At 35.4% G+C, this 22450-nt stretch overlaps 1 protein-coding gene across 3 annotated transcripts in view; it reads left to right on the top strand.

The window, feature by feature from the left end:
- The window catches only part of Cdk14 (cyclin dependent kinase 14), a 563390-nt gene that overhangs the window by 125658 nt on the left and 415282 nt on the right, over positions 1-22450 (top strand). For all 3 annotated transcript variants that reach the window (XM_076860994.1, XM_076861002.1, XM_076861011.1), the window contains exon 3: positions 14130-14375. In XM_076860994.1, coding sequence (XP_076717109.1) covers positions 14130-14375 — 246 coding nt within the window. The remainder of the gene's footprint in view (positions 1-14129; positions 14376-22450) is intronic.

Here is a 22450-nt window from a genome sequence, read left to right on the forward strand (position 1 = left end):
TTTATTTTTAAATGCTGTTCATATGGTTACCAGGGGGAAAGAATTCAGATCCTAACGGATCAGTCGTGCCTCTAGTAATGTATTATTTTTGATTTTTATTTGTTAATGTTGTTGCACTTTCTGGATGCCTTATCATGCATCAGGGACAGAAGAGTAAGCTACAGATATTTGAAAGGTAGATACATAAAGGAAAAACTGGCCTGCTTTAGTATAAACAAGGTAGGGGAAGTTCAGTGGAACTCAGAAGTGAAACAAAACAGGATTCAAATGGTGCCTGAGACTGTCCTTTGCACAGCCCTTGAGCCAAATGACAGCTTCTGCAGTCCTTATGATGTTTAAAAATACCTGGTAAACTAAGCTTGTGTGTACAGGTACAAACTGTCTTGGCCCACATTATTGATTTTCAGCTCAGCCTGTTCTGTTTCTTAGTTATGAATAATTCTGACATTCTTAGTTTTCCAATTGCTATAGATAACATTGGTCAGTTTCCCTTGCCCCAGGGTATTTTATAATTCTGTATCATATAGTTTTTGTTTTTTTAAAATACACTCTGATTTCCTCTTCTTAGGTAGGACCCAAGACAAAATGTAATAAAAAGAAGAGCTATATTTAAACTAGGAGAGGGGAGAAAGTCCCTATGAGCAGGAATAGACTCTTTTCTAGAATTAGAGCTTTAAGGGAATCGTGTCTTGATGAAGAAACTAATCAGCCATGCAGTGTGAGCTACTTGTGTAGCTTGGTCCTTCTATTTTGTCAAGAATGGGTATTCCATTTCCCCCCTATAGCTGTGGGAATTTTGTAGGTTGGCACAGACTTTTGTTTTGTGGAATCTCAGGACATTCTCTCCTTTGCTGTCAGTGTAAATTCTCATTTCATGTACCCTAAAAATGTGGTGGTGGTGGTGGGGGGATAGTCATGTTAATTCTTATAGTTCACCTCCTAGAACTGGATACTGATTTGACCACAGGATATAAATGCTACATTCTTCCCTCGACAATGAATTAGTATATAATTGTACATATCAAGTGGGAGTTAAAAATTTACATGCCACCTTCTTTCTGTCTTAATCTTTTGTGATACTTAGTAAGTTTTTGGTGGAAACAGTGTCTGAAAGATGTCTCACCCAGCTTTCCACAGAGTTAGAGTAGGAGTCCATGAGCTCTGTCCAATCTGGAGGGCTTTTAAATTTTTTTTCCCCCGAGGAAGGACTTATTTTAGGACTCATGGTACTCTTAAAAGTCTAAGTTCCTTTAAATTTTTTTTCTCATTTCATAGTGATTTCCTCTTATTATTTTTTTTCCCAAAGCAACCAAATAAGCCCTGATAAATAAAAAGTGAAGTGAGGTTTTGGGTTTAGTTTTCCTTAGAAAAATTTTGTGATATTTAAAAAAAATAGATATGGCTGTCAATGACAAAATAGAGCTCATATGTTATAAATATATTTACGTATTATCCATACATTTCCATGTAGGAAGTAATATTCTATATGTTCTTATGCTCCAGTATTTTCCTTCTTTGCTCCTCACTCACTCTACTTCCATTGCTATTTGTATTCATTACGTATATTGTGTAATGATGTCAGAAAACATTTCAGAGTTTAAAATTATATTAAGACTTAATATTTTGGGGAAGTTTGGACAAACATATGTCACCCAATGAACAGTGACACGATTATCACTCTTGTTGTATCTGGAAACTGCAGCAAATTTGGTCTCTGAAGGAGTTTTCTTCTCTTGCGATTTTTATCTCTTATTTGACCATAACAGCAGAGTGTTAAAAATCTAGATACCAGCTCAGTAGGACCATGATGTGCTTCACATGCAGGGTGATGCCAGGGCTACTGGTTTGTAAGCAGCAAGGTGTCAAAGAATACCCCAGATGAAATTTTGATGCCCAAAGATAACAACACGCTGAAAACCTATATAGGCCTCAATTAATAATAGGGGTGGTACTTCTATCCTTCCTATGAATGTTCAATAAACCTTATGTTAAATGCATCATTATGATTCGGTTGAAATGAAGAACCTAGAGGTCAATAAATAAATCATCTATATATTGAAGCTGTAAGCAAAACTATATTTAATATACCTAATCTCAAGCATATAATTAGAGCAAAAGATAAAGTAGCTAAATAAAATTACTTTAGTGACATTTGTCCAAGCTTAAGCTGCTGGGAAGACCATCTAAATATTTTATAACACAGTTAGGGAAACATTATTCAGTCTGTTGATGGTAAGCACTGAAGCCCAGTAAAGGTTATAACAGAACTATAGTCATTGAAGCAGCATAAAAGAATACAGTGTCTCAAGAGTTTTCCATTCTACCATATCCATTAGTTGATGAATTCAGGAGTCAAATGAAATTAGATCAGACCCCAAAGAAATCATTCAGTAGAGAAATAAGCATTTTAAAGTGAAACCACATTATTAGACATTGAATCCTGGTGAGTGGAAATAGCTGGTTTCATTGACTGGAAAAGATCTCAACTTGGAAATTACCTCATTTTAATGTAGTTTCTTAGGACTAATTTTCTAAGGGGCTATTTTTAACTAAAGGGGAAGACGTATAATTAGGAGACTAACCCTTCGTTGAGTAAATATTAACAGAAGACCCATTTCATGGCCATTCTTTAGTGCTCTGGGGACACTAAAGAAAGGGAAATTATATTTTATGTGCTCAAGGTGTTTACAGTTGGGTCATGAAAATAAAATTAATACATGAGAAAGAGCATAAAACCAAACAGACCTCCTGCCATTCCAACAAAATAAACCAAACATATTAAAGCAAATTCCACAGCAGCTTACATGAAAATAGGTGACAGTGGAGTATTTAAATGACAGATCATGAGGTACATTCTGAAAATGATGTAGTTTGCTGTGAGGGCTTTTTTCATTGCATTGGTTACAGTGATGTAGGGGCAGGACTGGCATTTAATAGCACCAGGGCTGCCAAGGTCCTGCAACATGAATTGTTGCACCACGTTTCACAGACGTACTTCCTCAGCCCAAATGCCCCGGATGCTGTCAGTGAGGAAAAAAATGCCAGAATTTCATAGTTAAGGGAAATTAGAGAAGACTGGAAACACCAAGAGAGCATCTCCATCCTTCTAAGCATCATCTCCATTTTTCCTAAAACCCTAAAATCCTAAGGGAAAGTGCCATGTAAGAGAAAGCACAAAAAACAAATTTACATTCCTTGTCTTATCTAGTTATCTATTTTAATCATATGTCTCTGTAAACTGCCACCCAGAGTTCATGGTTGAACATTAAAGCTATGAAAGATCAAAAGAACTGCTACCTTCAGCTGTATCATTTAACAGATGAGAAGAATGAGGCCCCGAGGGTTAGGAGGCTTGTTACAAGTGACTTAGTTCTGACTTGGGTATAAGAAATGATGATCTGTAGGTGATCTCAGGCAGGAGAGCGGTTCTGATAAAATATAGCTGTAAAGTAAAGACACTCTTACATATATCTCCTCCGTATACATATAAGTAACACATTCTACTGGTTGTCTTTTCTCTATGTGGCTGTTCACACTTCTATCTCTACCCACCCCGCCACTCCCACACACACACTGTTGAGGGGTAAAGAGAAGGACCACACCCCACAATTAGAGGACAGCATGCTTTTAGATCCTACAGGTTAGTTGTAGTTGAAGACAGCGTCATAGGTGATTCCAGTGGCATTAGGAGTTCCTCCTCTTCCTTTTTACCCTAGAGTATTTGGGTTCCATCTATCTCCCGATGATGGATGGGAGCAGAAATCACTTTCACAAGGCAGGAAGCTTTTCTTCTGTAATGTTCAAAAAATTCAGGGAGAGGCAAGACTCCGATTTAAGTACTTAACTTGTAAATGAATGATGGTGTTTTTTCCCTAGGGAGCAGATTTTGAGAGAAGTTACTGAGAGGAGAAAGCACTCACTCCCTCACAGGGAAATGGGCAAGGGGAGAAAACAAACATAAGAGATTGTCAAGATTTTTGCCTACTTTGGTTTTGTGTTAGACCTGTGATATATATTCTTTTTCACCAATGTCAGAAGACGATGATGTAGCTACTTCTTGATGCATGATGCATATTTGCTGTGGGTCAACTTGGAGTCTTTTAAACCATTTCTTTTCTAGTGCCTGCCTTCAACTAAGAGTGTGGAGTGAAGAAGTAGAGCTCTTAAAAAAAAAAAAAAGCCAGTCATCAGAAAATGGTTGATTCAAGGGGACAATTTTCAGCCCGAATGAATTTTCTTTCTGAAATGAATGCCAACCTTAACTGAATTAAGTTGTGCTCTTTCACATCCACTGCTGTGCCTTCAATAGACAGTTGCTGGGGTTTACATGGCTCTAAGCTAAAATTTTAGGTCAAACTGTGACTTTGGGAGCTTCTAGTGCTGTTTGAATTTCTAACAGTTTTTCCTGAGTTTAGAGTCTGCCAGTAAAAGAACAAACCTCTGTTAACAGTGAGTGGACCAAATGAATTGATTGAGATGAATGCATGGGTGTGGTTGCATCACTCACCTGGATTGCAATTTTAAGTGGCATTGAGTTTACTTGAAAAAAATAACAAGTTTATTTTGGCATCTGTGATGATTTCTTTCTTTTTAAATGTGTTTTCAAGTACCGTGAGACATCCCTGCTTATGTGATTCTTGTCACTTCAGTTTCTAAATGGAATAAGTGTGAAAGAATGCAGTCATAGAAAACATTCTTAATTCCTACTAATATTGGAATGTCTTGTTTTCACATGGGGCTCATGATAGCTATTTACTGCAGTGGGCCTTGGGCAGAAAAGGTACCAGAGGCATTTTCTTTGGAAAGCTATGGTTTGAGAAGACAGCTTTTAACCTATAGAAGTTCCTCCTTTTCCATGAATTAGTTAACAAACCTTTACTAGACTTTTGAAACAAGATTTGAAGGAAAGGTGCTCTTGGGAGATATAAACTGAATATAAGATGCAGTCTTTCCCCATGGAGGAGATAATCAGGTTGTTGAGATTATTGTTAAAGGGAAGAGTTACAATGTAATGTATGCAAAATACTGAAGCAGACTAAATGCATAGTCACTGAGGAGAGCAAAACCTTTATTTAGCAAAGCCTTGGATAAGATGAAATCAGCAAGGGCAACTGGGTAAAGTCATTTTTGAGACAAGTCGTGGCTTGGTGTGGGCGGAAGTCATTTTAGGCTGAGACCACTGACAAGGCATATGTAAAGGACAGTGAGAGTATATGGAACATCTGGGGTCTTGTGCCTGAAACAGCTATTGCTTGTAGTCTTGTAGCATTGACTTAAAAATATATGTAGCTAGTAAAAGTAATTTTGATCACCAATTTCTCTCTCTGTATTTAAACACTGGTTAGAGACTTAATCAAACCCCTTTAATTCCACATAATAATTTAATGCCACTGATTATTTGAATATATTTCAGATACTTTAAACAAAGAATACGTGCATAAATATGTTTACTGCAAATTATATCACTACATTTAATACTTCCTGTATTTTAAAACACTAGTACTGTGGGTTGAATTAAGTTCATTATTATTTCTTTACCTTCCTGGATTTTAGATCCACTCATTTAGGTTCCTTCTAGAGAGTTCAGTAGTCCTTTTTTTTTTTTTAATGTCTTGGGATTGTGAGTCACAGGTCAGCACCTTCTCGGAACAGCTCAGGTTACAGGATCTGAGATCTGAGTTGTTGACCATTGGGGTCTTGGTTGCTTTTCCAAATTAGTGATTCATTAAGTTGATTCCCAAGTATTTTATTTTATTATTTTTTTTGAGACTATTGTAAATGAGGTAGTTTTCCTCATTTCCCTTTCTGAGGATTTGTCACTGATATGCAGAAATGCCTTTGATTTATGGGTGTTGATTTTATATCCTGCTACTTTGCTGAATTCATTTATTAGTTCTAGAAGTTTTCTGGTAGAACTTTTCGGGTCTTCTAGGTATAGAATCATATCATCAGCAAATAGTGCCAATTTGAGTTCTTCTTTTCCTATGTGTATCCCTTTAATTTCTTTTGTTTAATTGCTCTGGCCAGTGTTTTCAAAAACTATGTTAAATAGAAGTGGTGAAAGAGAGTATCCTTAACTTGTTCCAGTTTTTAGAGGGAATGCCTTCAATTTTTCTCCATTTAGAATGATGTTGGCCTGGGGCTTAGCATAGATAGCTAAGCTAAGGTAGCTTTGTGATGTTGAGATATGTTTGTGTTATCAGATTTGAGTGGGCATTCCAGCTCAGTTTCATTTTTTTCAGGGTTAAGTTTCACATATATTATTAAAAGTTAACACATTTAAAAAAATGGCTCCTGTATTGGTTTCCCATAAGTTTTCTTCCCAAGATGCGTACTTTTAAAAATGTTGCTGAGTAAATATTTCCCTCCATTTAGCATGGAGTTCTGTTTGTTGACCAGGTCTTTATCACTGGAGCATGCTGAGTTGCTCTTCTTTCCACACCCCTACTGTGTAGTCCTTCCCCACCTGCCGTGAGCAGCCATTCCTATTCTCCATACAGTTCCTACTTTGTTCCACACTACTTGACTACACAGCATTCTCTGTAGTAAAGCCAACCTTATCTTATTTGTTCACCCTTTTTTCATATTATAACTGCCATTTGCTCTTTATAGTAACTTTTCTCTTTAGAAATCATAATGAACTCCTAGTCTTAGGGTAACTCATTCCATTGAGCCATATTTTTTTTCTTTTGATCCTCAAATAAACAATAACAGTTTGGTCAGTAAAAGTCCCTTCAGACATACTCCTCTGTCCTGCTAGCATTGCTCCTGAGTTTTTGAAAGTATCTTGATTTTTTTGGTGACACCTGGATGTTTCTCAGCTGGAAGCCATTACCTTGGAAGGATCCCTTCTTTTCCTTAGTGGAGAATTGGAACACAGGCCCAAATCTGGGCACTAGGATTGCACCTGAAATTTAGTAATAGAGAAGAGGATTAGTATCTGTTGACTGGAAAAATCTTACTTTTTGAGACCTTAGGGGTTACCCACTGATGTTTTTCCAATTTGACCTATGTGCTTCTCTTCCTGAATTTTCATAATACATGATGTTTTATCTTTAACCAATACATTCTAGTGCACTGACCATAAGCATTTTTTTTGTGGAAAGAAATTCTGTTTGTGGAGTGGAAGAATTTATTTAAGTTGCTTACAGGTTCATAGAAGGATTCACATGAAGACACAGGCACTGGGGAGTAGCACCAGTGTGTAATCTGCTCTCCAGGGTCCTCTTTCATGCTGGATCTAGGCTGCTCACCCTTCTCTTCATGAACTTCAATAGTTTTAATCTAAGATTTGCCAGGAATTGCAAACTTTTGGGGAGGAATGAACACTGTTCTTACTTTACCTCACCTGGGTCTTTCTCTGAGTCGTCTCTCTCCTTGCTTTACTTGGGTTTACAGGGACAAATTGCCCTATAAGCTTGGAGGCCAACAAGGACGCTTTCTGTTGTGTTTGCGGTTAGCAGAGATGGCTAGACCACATTTAAGTAGCTCGTCCCAAATGTTGGAAACCTGAATCTTTTCCAGAATAGTTACTTTGCCCTAATGTGGAAAATTCAAGTATAGATTACTTGCCTGGATGAAGATGCATGAACAAAGCCAGTGCTGATACCGATTTTATTCACACAGACTCAACTGAAGTGCAGAACAGCTTAAATTGTACATAAACTTATGTGACAAATTTGTTCATGAGCTTTATAGTACTGATGGAGTTATGTGATGCCACAGACTCTCAATATATGGTCATATATTGACAGTAGTCGTGAGACTCATCACTTATTTTCTCTGGATCTGATATAGTATATAGAATTTGGAAAGTGGTATTTTGTTCCTTTAAAACATTACTCAAATGTCAACGTGCTTCAAACAATTTCCACAAAAAGTCTATTAGTTTTCTATTGCTGTGTAATGAAGTTCCACAATACACTGGTTTATTATCTCACAGCTTCCATAGCTTAGAAGTCTGGTCATGCTGTGGCTGTTTTCTTTTCCCAAGATCTTAGGCTTAAATTGGGGTGGTATCTGGGCTTGTGGTTCTTCATCTAAGGTTTGGGATCCTTTTATAAGATCAAGAATTAATTTTCTTGTGTATGCAAGACAGTGATCCCCATTTTCCTGTTAGCTCTCAGGCAGACACTAGTCCATACCATGTAGGCCCTGCAGGCAGTTTGGTTTATAGCATGAACTTTTGCTTTTCTCCAGGCTAGTCAGATCACATCCCTCTCACATTCTCTTCTGCCATTAGTTGGAGAAAATGGTCTGATTTTAAAGGGCTCACTGGTTATGTCATGCCCATCCACTTAATCTCCCATTTGCCATGTAGCAAAATTTATAATCATGAACTATCTCATTATAATCACATCCAAAAGAAGGGGAATTATTCAAAGGCAAGGGCTATTGGGTGTCATTTTAGAATTCTGACTATCACAATGAGTTTGCAGTTAAAGAATATTTTGTTGATAGCATTTTATGAATATATATGTTTAATTTGTCAAGATGGCATTGTTTTGATGATGGCTTTTGCAGATAAATGTATCAGCTCTTTAGCAAGAAAGTGTGAAGATCACTTATTTAAGTGAACCTTCTTGAATATGATTTATTAATTTATTAGTCTGTTTAATTGAGCTTTACTGTGGGCCAGGCACTGATCAAAGGACTGTTGGAAAAGGGGCAGCATCCTTGCTTGTGCTGGTATACATATATATATACCATATGTGAGAAGATTTTGAGCCTCACATGTGTTCTGGTGGAGTGCCTGAATAATGTGGTACTCTGAAAACTACTGCAGGATACTGATATAGTTTAAAATTAACATATGACCTAGGAACTAATTAGCAAGAAATGTTTGTCAATGTAGTAAGTGAAATCACCACCCTAGGTATGTATCTATAAAATCATACAGTTTCTAAGAAATGTATGTTGATTATTTTCTATATTTATTGTTATTATTTGCTACTACTTGGTGAATATGGTAAATGTGGAATGGCTTCAAAATGTTCCTGGGAAATATTTTAGGTTTAGCTATTTAAATGTATTCCCCCTACCCCTAAACATTAGGAAAAAGCTGCCCCTCATCTGTCCTAGTAATAGAATACTTTGGAAAGCTGGTTTTCTATAAGTAAATAGTTGATCTTTACTCTTATCCATTGTGCCATACTCAGATCCTTTAAATAAGGCTATCTGACTCAGAACATATATAGATAGAGATAAGGCTTAACTTGCAGTAGATTCTGTAGTAGTTTCTCTGGCTTAAATTGTATAGACAGAATTTCCAAATGGAGTGCCTCATTCTCTCAAAGACAGCAGATAACCTTGGGAGGCTTAGGTTTGCTAGAGTTGGTAGCATGAAGGGCAGCAAATGAGAGATTTATATGATTTCATGAACTGGTTAAGAATAAAGTTCATTCCTTTAGCTTTAAGGGGCCTTGATTACCCTCCCTTCCTCTGCAGTCCAGTGGAAGTGACATTTGTCATTTTTCCTGTGCTAATGTTTTTGTTCTGTGGCTTCACTGGTGTACATATGCTACAAAGTTAAACTTTACCTATGTATTTTAAGTGAGGAAAAATACAGTTTTTATCTGAAGAAGTATAATTTATTAATATGCTTCAACGACCTTGAATAAAAAGTAGCATATAAGGTTAGAAAGCTCCATATTCTCCTCGGCAGAACTAAGAAATGGTGGCATCTGTGCTTCCTGGTGCTAAATTTTGGGGATAGCAATGGAATTCAAATATATCACTTTTTCTATTTCAAATCCCACTAATATCTTTTTCATATTATTATTTATATGTATTTGTACAGATATATAAATAGGCTACTAATATTTTATGTAATAAATAAAAGCAATAAGTACTAATATTTTATGGTTGAAGCACAGAGATTAGATTTCTCTTGAAAATGTTACAATAAATGTCAAGACCCCTGAATTAGTCTCCTTTATTTGTGTCCTGCCTCCCTGACTCTCCTATATGCCCACCTTAGCTTTTACTTTCCTCTGCCATATTTTATAGTTTCTGTTACAGGTTTGTACAGGGTTCTTTTTTTGTTTGTTTGTTAAGTTTATTTTATAGTGTTTGATGCTGTTGTAACTGGTATTTGAAATTCTGATTTTTTTCCCCTAATTTCTAGAAATATGAATGATTTTTATATATTGACTTTATCTTTTTAACCATTGATAAAAATCACTCATTTTCCTAAGTGGCTTTTGCATTTATAGATTTCATTAGATTTTTTGCATACATATGTTCTTTGAACATTCAGTTTTCTTTCTTTCTTTTCAATGTGAATAGCTTTTATTTATTTTTCTTGTCTTATCATCTAGAACTTATAATGCAATGTTGAATCAAAGTGCTGTGAGTGGACATACTTGAGTTGCTTCTGTTTTGGGGTGAAAAGTGGTCAGTCTCCCATCATTATATATGATGTTAGTTAGAAAATTTTAGATGCCCTTTATCAGGTTGAGGAAGTCTCATTCAGAGTGTCATGAATGGGTGTTGAATTTGTCAAATGCTTTCTTTTTTCTAAGATATGGAGATGATCATATGATTTAAAAAAATTTTGTGTATTATTTATCTTTGTTACATAAGAAATTATCCCATAATTTAAAATTTCAAAGCAACCAACATTTTTTTTAATCTCACAGTTTTTGTGGGTCTTGAATCCAGGTGCTCCTTATCTGTGTGCCTCCATCTCTCTGTGTTATAGGTGATGTTCCAGTTAAACAAAAACTGAAATTGCATTTGCACTTGAAGGCTCTACTTATTTGGTTGTAAAAGGTCTCAGTCCTTCTGTATCTGCCTCTCCAAAGGGCTGCTTCAAGATAGGCTGTTCCCCCCGTCCCCCAGAAATAGTGATATAAGGGAGAGGAAATGAGAATGAGGGAAAAGGAGGTAGAAAAACAATGCAGAATCTATTGTCTTTTATATAATATTTTCTCTGAAGTAGTATCTCATGATTTCTGCCATACTCTATTGGATACAAGTCAATAAATGCAGTCTATAGTTAAGAGTTGAGAATTCATGGGGCTGGGGATGTGGCTCAAGCGGTAGCGTGCTGGCCTGGAGTGCGTGCGGCCCGGGTTCGATCCGATCCTCAGCACCACGTACAGACAAAGATGTTGTGCCCGATGATGACTGAAAGATAAATATTAAAATTCTCTCTCTCTGTCTCTTAAAAAAAAAGAGTTGAGAATTCAATAATAAGAAGGATACCTAGAAATGAGTGCCATTGAGAACCATTTTAGAGATGCAACATTATGCATTTTTAATCTTAAGTTGACCTTGCAACCTCAAAATTAATACTAGATTGTCATGATTTAATATCTTTTAGATATATTATTGGATTCACTTTGTTAAAATGGACCAGTAAAATTTTGTGTCTACATGTTCATGAGAGAGATTGAGCCTGCAGTTTCCTTATAATATTTTTTGTCTGATTTTTGTATTGGTATGATGCTGACCTCAAATAATGAATTGGGAAATAGTCCTTCCTCTTCAATATTTTGGAGAAATTTTGAAAGAATTAGTTTTATTTTTTTCCTTAAATATTACTTTATCAGTGGTGCCATTGAGTCCTGGAAATTGTTTATGGTTTTGACTCAAAATATAATATCTTTAATAGATATGGTCTATTCAATTTATCTATCTCTTTTTGAGGGAATATTGGTAGCTTTTGTCTTTCAGGACATTTGTTTAATTTTGTCTGTGTTGCTGAATTTATTGGTATAACATTGTTCATAGTATAGTATCTGTTGAATTTTTAGTGTTGCTATCTCTCCCATTTCTAATATTGGCAATATATATTTTCTACTTTTTTGTTTTATCAGTGTGGCTAGAGATTTATCAAATTTTTATCTTCAGCTTTTCGGTATATTGGTTTTCTGTTTTCTATTTCATTTATTTTCATTCTAATATTTATTTATTTGTTTTAATCTTCCACTTATTTTAGGTTTCATTTGCTCTTCTTTCCCCAGTAGCTTAAGGCAGAAGTCAAGATCATCATTTTGAGAACTTTCTTCTTTTGTATATGCATTGTTACAACAAATTTGATTTTGATGTGCCTTTACATATTTTTCTTTGTATTTATTATGTTTAAGCTTATTGACTTTTGATCTTTTGGGCCCAGGTGTAATTGAGTTGCTTCAGTAATGTGACAGTCTTTTCTTCACTACTTTAAAAAGAATATAAGCCCTTAAAAATATTGAGTGCTTTTAATGCACTTGTGATAAATTGCTAGGGTTTGATCATGAGTAGGAGATTCTGCCTTCAGTCTTTAAAAAAACATCTTTTAGCAGTTTTGTGGTATACTAAAATGCATGATATTATTCTTCACACTTGACTTATAATTGAACCTGTGCTTAGTAGTAGAGACACAATCCTGTCACAAGAGTTGATACTTAATATTTAATTTTAAAAAATAATATCAAAACATAAAAGAAGTTAGTTTGATTATACATACTTTTCTACTTTACTGGTTTAAAAAATTACATAAATTGGCACATTTATTATGTAATTCAGACAATGTAGGAGTGTATGAAAATTACTGATCTTATCCTTTATCATGCAATTCCATATGTCTGGAAGTATAAGCAGTTAAGCTTAGTGTGTTTCTTTCTATGCTTACATGCTGATACACCCCAAAATATTAATGTCTCTGACTATTTCTGTATGTGTCTCACATCCATATACATAGACAAATTTATTCCTCATAAGAAATTAACCATTACATTTTATTCTGAGAAACTTGTAATTTTTACATGAATTATGTGGGCTTTTCTTAAATTTCTTCTGGTTTTCTTCATTTGATAGCATATAAGGATATGGAAACTTTTCATAGAAAAAATCTTTTCTTAGAAAAAGATTCTAAGAGCAATTCCATTTACAGTAATCTTTTCTATAAAGAGAATAATAAAGTTACCTAGTCTGTTATCTTGCTGTTGATGTGACAAAATACATAAAATAAACAACTTTAAAAGCAGGAAACACTTATTTTTGGCTCACGGTTACAGGGCTTCAGGATGTGGTCATTTGGTTTTGTAACTTTGGGCCAGTGATGGAACAGAACAGCATATTGGGCAGCAAACAAAAGAACAGAGCTACTCAGTTCATGGTGATTGGAAAGCAGGAGCCTGTTGGAGAAAGGACGGAGGTCCCAATGCCTCCTTCAAGGTCTTGCCCCCCCTTATCTGGCTTCCTTCCACTCAGCTCCACCTCCTGAAAGTTCCACTACCTCTTAGTAATGCCATGGCCTAGAGACCAAGCACACTAGCCTTTGGGGAACATTTAAGATAAACAATAACTCTTAGGTTTGCAGACAAGTTAAAGACAGCACATTTCATAAAGACACCAGAATCTCCAGGGGTTAAGGAGAATTAAAGGGTTAGAACAAAGTAAAAAACAGAAGCAAAAGTTAGACTAAAATGGGAGTAGAGTAGGCTGAGTATGAAGAGAATGAAGATATTGGGAAGGAAGTAGAGATCTAGTGGAATAATGAAAACAAACTCTTGAAATGAGTGGTGTTAAGTGTTTTTCATTGATAGTGTTATTTCTATGTATCTGTTAGCTTTGGACTTAAAAAGAAAAACCCACAATTAATCTCAATTCTTTAGCATCTCTAATCATTAGCTGTATTCTAGTTTGTAGCTAAAATCAAGTTGGGGACAGATTTTATATATACATATATATGTGTATATATATTCAAACATAATATTTTTAAGCAAAAAATAGTGCCTTCCCCCCTCTTTAAGCCTGTAGATGATGGTCAGTTGGTTAAAGTGCTGTCTGATTCAACCCAACCTTTTTTTTTTTTTAAATTAAGTCAAGTTACTACCCTCTTAATATTCAGAAATATCCACTTGGATAAAGCATATGACAGAGTTCAAGGACCATGTAAGGCTAGTAGTCTATATCATAAGCTTCTTGATTTAGAGATAATTTTTAAAAATGGAAGCTCTAAGTAAGCATAAAAAGAATGATTGTGAGAATGAAAGGTTTACTGTGGCTTTTAGAATTTGGGCTCTTTGGCTATTTCCTGGAGTATAAATTGGCACACTTTCTAGAATGGTAGTGCAGCATGTTTAGTAATATTAAAGTTTCAGTGGAGAATTCTGAATTTAATTTATTTTATTTTCCAGATATGTGTCACAAAGATGTCTACACGGAACTGTCAGGGGATGGATTCAGTGATCAAACACCTGGACACAATTCCTGAGGATAAAAAAGTCAGGGTTCAGAGGACACAGAGCACTTTTGACCCATTTGAGAAACCAACTAATCAAGTAAAGAGGGTACATTCTGAGAACAATGCCTGCATTAACTTTAAGACCTCCTCTGCAGGCAAAGAATCACCTAAAGTTAGGCGGCACTCCAGCCCAAGCTCGGTAAGTGCAGTCTCCTCATTTATCACAGGGAAACAGGAGACTATCCCTCTTGTAATAGTAGCACACTGTGCTGAAAGACAGCAGGTGTTTTTATCACTGTGTTTTTATGGGTTTTCTCCCAGGGTGGTTTAATGTTTGGGAAGGAGAGAGAGGAGAAGAAAATTGTATGCAGACTCTTTAATCATAAGCACCCAGCAAGCAAATGAATGAAATAACTCTATTTTTGGAAAAAAATTCTTTTTTTAAAAGTTGTTTTTAGATAGAGAAATTCTGATTAAAAATATTTTGTGTTTCAAACTCTTGGAGAGGTTCTTGAACTTTATTGTGTCTGTGGCAATAAGAACAGTTTTGATTATCGAATTCACAAAGTATCATTTTAGAATAAATGTCAAAAGTTGTTCACATGTGGTATTACAGTTTGTTTTCAATGGAAATATTTTTGAACCTAAGAGTTATACATTAAAATTGGTCTTCAAAGAGATATGCTCTTAAGATAATGAAATTTACCAAACTCTAAAGGCAACTCTTTTCTTTTTACCTAAGAAGGTTGCCTTGGTTTGGGTTGCTATAACAGAATATCATAGATTGAGTGGCTTAAACAAAAGAAATTTCTTTCTTACAGTTCTATAGCTGTGAAATTCAAGTTCAAGTTTCTACCAAATTTGGTGTCTAGTGAGGGCATTCTGCTTGGTTTGCAAATAGCCATTTTTTTCCCTGTATCCTCACAGGGTGTGGGGGAGATCGATCCTCTCCCTCATATCTCTTATTATCTTATTATAAGGGCACAAATTCCATTCACAGGGCTCCAACTTTATGATAAAATTATCTTACAAAGGCCTAATTTCCTAATACTATTACATTGGGGATTGAAGATTTTCAACATGAATTTTGGAGAGACACAAGTATTCAGTCCATAGAAAAAGATAAAATTCCAAGGTTATTGCTGCTCTATATCTGTAAAATTTTTCCTGGAACTCATACTTTCAAGAATGGCCTGCATTTAACATGGTAAAAAAAAAAATCCCACTGTCATTTGAAATTAAATAATTTTCAGATTTAATCTACACATAATTTTTTGGCTTAGATGTTTTAAGAGTTTAGAAGGTAAGGGAATGCTCAGAGAATTTTAATTCTGTTATCTTGCCAAGAAACACCTGCCATTTCACAAATTTTAAGCTGTAAATTTTATGAAGGCAAAAACCGAGCTTGAAATGTCAACTGCTAGAAGAGTATTGACACTCCAGTTAAATTAAACTGTATGACTTTGCACAATCTTATGGTATATTTTATATTAATAAGACTGAAGTAAATATTATTCATGTAATATTTGTGAGAATTGATTATCTGATTATTTCTTAGACATTTTCTTCATAATCCTTACCTGTGTGTGTGTGTGTGTGTATGTGTGTGTGTGTGTGTATCATATATCAAAAATTAATCATTAACTCCTGGAAGAATTTTTAGATTTAAATTATGTAGGAGAAATGAAAGGAGTTGTTGAGAATGATCAATTCCTAATTCTGCATTTTACTATGTAGTTATCATAGTATTATAATATGTATCAATGTATAAATGATATATAGAAATTTGCATTCCAGGTATTACAACAATGCATTCTTATACTAAATCAATTTACTTATTGTGTACCTGAAAATTTATCTGATAATCTGTTTTGTCTGGATATTATAGTCATAATCCACTAATGCGTTATTTCTTTTGCTGCTAATTGTTCTTACTTTAGCCATTGGGAGCTTTTTTAGCTTGTCTCTAATGTCATTTTGTTTTCATCCCTTTATTTTGATTATTTCCTTATTTTCTGGTCTTATAAGATGCTTTTGGTTTATATTGTATTTTTCCTGTCTGTGACCTAGAACCAGCCATTTCTCCAGAGAACTCTCACAATGATATTTAGAAATCAAGATTTGGGTAATGAGGGTGCTTATTGCTACTGAGTTCATGCAGTTTTAAAAATCAGTGCAAATATCATAATGTAAATTTTTAACAGTGAGATTTGGATATTTGTTTTAAATTTTTACTCAGGTACTAATTAAAATCATTATCATGGAAAGAGGACTCATCCATCCATATGATATTCTCTGTATTTATCTTTTATTAAAATTAAATTTTATTTTTATTAAAGTGGTATTTGAACATAGCTTAAATTGTCAAACAGGAGAGAATTCTGGGCATATGGCAGTGGCATAGGTTTTGAAACCCTTCATATAATTAGACTAGATTATATAGTAAAATCAAAAGCAGTGGATAAGATTTCCAACAAAGTATCTCCATGAACCTCACAAAAGGTCTGAGTAGACAAACCATCTACAGTTTTAAGAGCTCTGTGGTATCCGAAAATGTAAGGGAGGAAGCTTAGGGAAGGCAGAGGGACAAGAAATGACTCCTCTCAGAACCAGGAAACCCCCAAATTGTCAAATACATGCTGGTGGCTTATTGGGCCATTCTGCAGATAGCAACAGCAACTAGGAGGGTTCCCTAATGGCTCCCTTGAGTAGGCAAGTGCAAGAAGAATCTGGGGAGATATAAAAATATTTGGGTGTGTCTAGTCTTTCTTGGGATATATCTCTAAAATGACAAACCAAAGCACTCCTGCCCTGAATAGAAAATGTTGGAGTGAATTCTGTGTGGGGCAGTTTCAATGGAGGCAAAGAAAGACCACAAAGGAGTGTTGAAGGGAATTAGACTTTAGATACAATTAGTGATTTACAGGATAAAAAGAAACACATCAGGGGAGAATTTTCTGTGTTATATTTCTATTCCCAAATACATTTCTTTTATTTTTTTGTCTTAACTTAATATTCAAAATGTATACTCCAATTTTGATGATGTCAGTATTGTTCATAGTCAAGAACCAGAGTGTTCTGTGATTCAGCTTCTATCCTTTCCTAGTTGCAGTTGCCTCCTCTTTTCATTTGTTCACAATTAACATCAGTTGTATGATTTTAATCATGAATGGGGGCCTATAACTATTTGACAAAACTATAAAAATCCTCTGAAACAAATGAGAATCAGGTAATCTATCAGATTTTCTCCTGAGATTGTCATTGCAAGTTCTCCCTTGTCCTAATTTTATATGGATTGATTAATCTCTAACTATCTAAACCACCTTCATGAGAATTTTATCTTCTTGTTTTATGTTGAATACCTGTTCTCTGGGTTACTTCTCATTTTACTTCTTGGTGTATTTCACGGTTTTGTAGAAGAGTATTTTCTAGTAGGGCTCTTATACATTATTATGTGCATGTCTTTATTAATGCTTATTATTTGTTCAATAATCTGGCTTAATATATGATTCTAGTTTAGAAAACATTTTTTACTAGACATTTGAAGACCTTGTTTTGTTGTTCTTTAGGTTCTTACATTGCTATTGAAACCACAAGACTATTCTGATTCCCAATTCATTCTTCGTTATCTGCCTTTTTTTATTTTTATTTTTTTTGGTGGAACCTCCTAGGACTTCTTATCCCTCCTTATCCCTGTTGTAGAAATTTTTCAGGGTATTCAATGAGTTCTTCTCAAGTTTGAAATTAATTTCTTTAAGTTTTAGCAAATATTCTTTTATTATTTATTTATTTTTCTTTTAATCTCTTTCTAAAAAAAATCATTAGATGAATCGGTTAAATTTTTGTTGCTATGACCAAAGTACCAACAAAAATAATTTAGAGGAGAAAAGTATATTTTGGTTCATGATTTTAAAGCTTCAGTCCATGGCCCAGGTAAAGTAGAATATCATGATAGAGGAGTGCTGCTCGTAGTGAGGAAGCAGAGAGAGAAAAAAGGGAAGGGGTCACAGGGAAGATGAACCTTTCTAAGGCATGCCTCCGTGACATACCTCTTCCAGCCACACCCCTCCTGCCCACAGTTACCACCCAGTCAGTATATTCAGACATGATGGACTAATTAGATTATAGCTCTCATCATCTAGTCATTGTGCCTCTGAATATTCCTGCATTTATTATAGGAGCTTTTGGGTACACCTCATATTCAAACCGTAACAAAGAATGTTGGTACTACTGTGAATTTATCTGCTGATTTCCTTATATTTTCTATTTTAAAAAATTTCCCTGCTTTCTTGGGGTTTATTTGTTTTAATCCTTCCATTGAATTTTTAATTATATAGCATTTATTTCCATGTGCTCTCTCATTCTTTGGATATTCTTATAAAAATCATCTTAAAAATAATCTTTTCCAATGAAAACACTTCCTATGTTTCTGGGGATTCTAAATGTGGACTGGGAAATTTTCAAAAAAAAATTTTATACCATCTAAATTAGTTTTCACTTTGAATTCCTTGTTTTGGTCTTTGCCTTGCCTGTTGAGATTTTTGGTGGGTCTATATCATGCTAGTCCAAGAGAATTGTTGGCTCTTAATTCACATTATAAAAAGTTGGGAGCTTTGTGTGGCTGGGTGACTTGTGAATTGGTAGGCTTCAGAACAGGGAATTTTATTGAAGGCCCAGTCATTTACTAGAACTCTTAAATGTCAGTTTCTCCTGATTTTTTTTCCCTCTTCACTGAGGGGTTTTCCACAAATAGATTTACCAGTGTATTTTTATGTCATATAAGCCTAGCTGCCATTATTCTGAGATGATCAAGACGGGCTGGGGGCCTCCTATTCTCTATGTAGACTTTCTTATGATTTGTTTTCATGTAGCATGACTCTTCATTCTGACATCCACAGTGTCTGGTGTCCCAGTTCTGAGCCTCCCTGGTTCTACTTATTCAGAGGGTAAACCTCTGCTGGGATTGGAGAGGCATAGATACACAGCTAGGAGTGTCTTGTAGAAAGGACCTCCTCCTAACCCATTCCAAATAATTTGTTTTTAGCCCTGTTGAGCCTCAGCCTCCAGTTGTTTTATTTTTTATTTTCATGGGTGCTGGGGATCAAATCTAAGGCCTTGAGCATCACTGGCTACGTCCCACGCTCTTCAATTCTTAAGGATTTTCGTGATTCTGAATGTGAATTGACTTCTCATTTTTTTTTTTTTCCTTTGGTCATTTAAGTATCAAGAGTTCTTTTCTTATCCTAGTTAGTGATCTCTTCTCCACTTTTATCCCATCTTCAAGTTTTTGCTTATATCTTGTCTGAAGTCTTCTCTTTCCTCATTCTGATTGTCCTTATGGATTATAACTTTTCCTTTCATTTCAGTATCAATTGGTGGGGAGGAGAGAGAAATACTGTTGAAGCCACCCAGTTTAACTGGAAATTTTCTCTGTTTCTCTCCTGTTGTGCTGTTAATTTTCTTTATATCCTCTTGCCTCAGTTTCATATTAGGCTTACCTTTTCCTGGTCCACTCTGGAATGGCTTTCTGATATGGCAGAGTACTTACCTTATTTGTGTGGGAACTGTTTTGCAGTCTTTTCATTTTAGAAATTTTACCATTCTCTCAGTGTACTCTGGAAAAATGTGTTTGCTTTTTTCTTATTGAATTTGAGATAGTTTCTTTTTCTCTTTTAGCAGAGTACTACAATATTATTACTATCATTTTTCTGAGTTCTTTCTTCCTGTTACTTTTTTGTTCTCTTCCCTGTTGTGATAGGAAGGAATGTTTAATTACTTTTTTTGTGTGTGGAAGGACTAATTTTTATTGGATTTAAAATTGGGTAGAAAATGAGTCAGTAACTCTTCTTGCATAACACTATTTTAAATCCCCCACAACAATGTATAGGTTTGATCATGTCATATCCATGGGAAATATGGGAAAGCATGAGAGGGTTTTGTTGTTGTTGTTGTTGTTGTTGTTGTTGTGGGGGGGCATAGGTCTTTTATTCTTAAATGTGTTCTGATGATATATCACTGGTTGATAAAATCAAGAGAATCACTTTACCCAAGAGTCACCAAGGTTAATTCATATCTTTATTTTACTTTGATTTCTTTTGAAATGTTATTTATCTTGAATAGTCTTGAAGAGTAGAGTTGAGAAGGAAAGAAAGACTGATAAACTGTGGCAATATATCCACTATTTTTAAGAGACAAGTATTTTTCTTGAAACTATTTTTAAAATACCTTGTCTTCTTGTATATGTGTACTATTCACATACTGGCTATTTTATGTGTTATGAGCCATAAATGAAATCAAGAAACCAAGAGTATTTTGATATCAGTGACTCTCAGGCTCATCTGTACTTGCTGATTTTTTTCTAGAGAGGGGCACTTTACAATTCAGGCAGAATGTAAAGAACTTAATTTTATTTAAATAAGTATATTTCAAGAGAGTGTTTGACAGATTTTGTTTCCGGTGTTACCTTTGTAAGCCTACTTTCTATAGGACCAATCCTCTGGGTAGTGACTGGGTAGTGACCCTCGCTATCCTTTCCTGTCACTCTTCCCCAGCCCCTCTGTGCTCTCCATGGCTACAACTTTTAGGAGTACCCTAGGGAGACTGCCTCTCTTGCCAGCTCAGTTTAGAAGGGATTTCACTGAGTTGTGTTACTATAAACTGATCTTAAAGAGAACATATTTTCAGAATTTCCTATTTAGGTCACGTTTTTCTATAAATTTTACTCACCATGTAAATCTGCATCCTGTGACTGGCAGGCCTGATCAGGAGGGAGGAGGAAGATGTTGACTTGCAAATGAGAGTTCCATTTCAGTTCTCCTTCTTGGGGGAGTTTCCTTTTGGCACTGCTTCTCCTAGATAGGGAAAAATTCCCAGGTCCAACCTGGCCTCCTTGTCAGCTTATTAGCATTTGATTCCATCCTGCTGTCCATCCTCCAAATCTCATTTGTATTCAAGTTTCCTATCAATTACGGATATCCTTAGTGTAGATATAATAGGGATGTGAATGCTGGGCAATCGTGCCTGTTCTGGAGGTCAAAGGCAAAAGAAAATACAGCCAAGGAGGCAGGTTTGACTTCAAATTATTATTTAATGCGGTCACAAAATTCTGATTGAATTCTTCCTCCCTCATCCTTATACCCACTGTCACAATTACAGTACAACATAGTAGATTGGTAATTCTTTTCTTTTTTCTCTTTGTGATACTAGAGATTTGACCCCAGAGCACTTTACCACTGAGCTACACCTGCACAGCCATTTTTATTTTTTATTTTGAGATGATTTCCCTAAGTGGCATAGGCTGGCCTGGAACTTGGAATCCTCCCTTCTCAGCCTCCTGAGTCACTGGGATTATAGATGTGTGCCACCACACCTGGGAAGATTAATGTTTCTTAATTGTGGTTTTCCTACAATTTCGGGTTTTATGTTCCGAATCTTAAAGTATCTCTCAAAAGTCATGTGGTAGAGGTTTGGTTACCAGCCAAGGTTCTAGGAAGTGGGCCTCAGTGGAAGGAAGTTAGGTCACTGCGGATATACCTTTGAAGGATATATTGGGACCCCTGCACCTTCTTTTCCTTCTTTATTTGCTTACTAACTACCATAAGGTAAGCAGGCCTCTTTGGCCACATGCTCCTACCATGATGTACTGTGCTGCCATAGACCCAAAGCAGTAGGGCTAAATGACCCATGGAATAAAGACAAACCTTTCACCTTTAAATTGTTTCTCTCAGATATTTTGTCACAGTGACATTAAGGGAGTCCCCAGGAATCTCAAGAAAGATGGTATGTGTAAAGATTAAAGGCAATAATAAGTAAAGTCAATATGAATTGTGGGTGGACATTTTTATGGCCATTTCATTTCATCATTACAATGAACATTGAGATACTCATGCAATTTATAAGGATGCAATTCAAAAAACCATCCCTGCTCCTAGGAATGGAATTTCAGTGGAAAACAGATTTAAGCATGACTAATGTCATCTCCATTTTGGTGGGAGTTAGGACTCCCTGGGAGTATTCCACTAATAAGTATATTAGTGGTAGAGAGAGAGAGAGAGAGAGAGAGAGAGAGAGATTGATTCTCGATTTTGATCAATTTTGTTTGAATTATAGTTCTGCCAGTAGCTGTAGATTCTTAAATGAGTTACTTTATTTCTCTAGTCTTTATATTCTTCATGTCTAAAAGGGAATAGTAGTAGAACCAATCTCATGGTGGTACTATATGGACTAAATTTAGGTAATGTATATAAACTTGAAAGCCTGGCATATACTATACTA

This window comes from Callospermophilus lateralis, chromosome 1 (genome assembly GCF_048772815.1).
Source record: "Callospermophilus lateralis isolate mCalLat2 chromosome 1, mCalLat2.hap1, whole genome shotgun sequence".
NCBI classification, from domain to species: Eukaryota; Metazoa; Chordata; class Mammalia; order Rodentia; family Sciuridae; genus Callospermophilus; species Callospermophilus lateralis.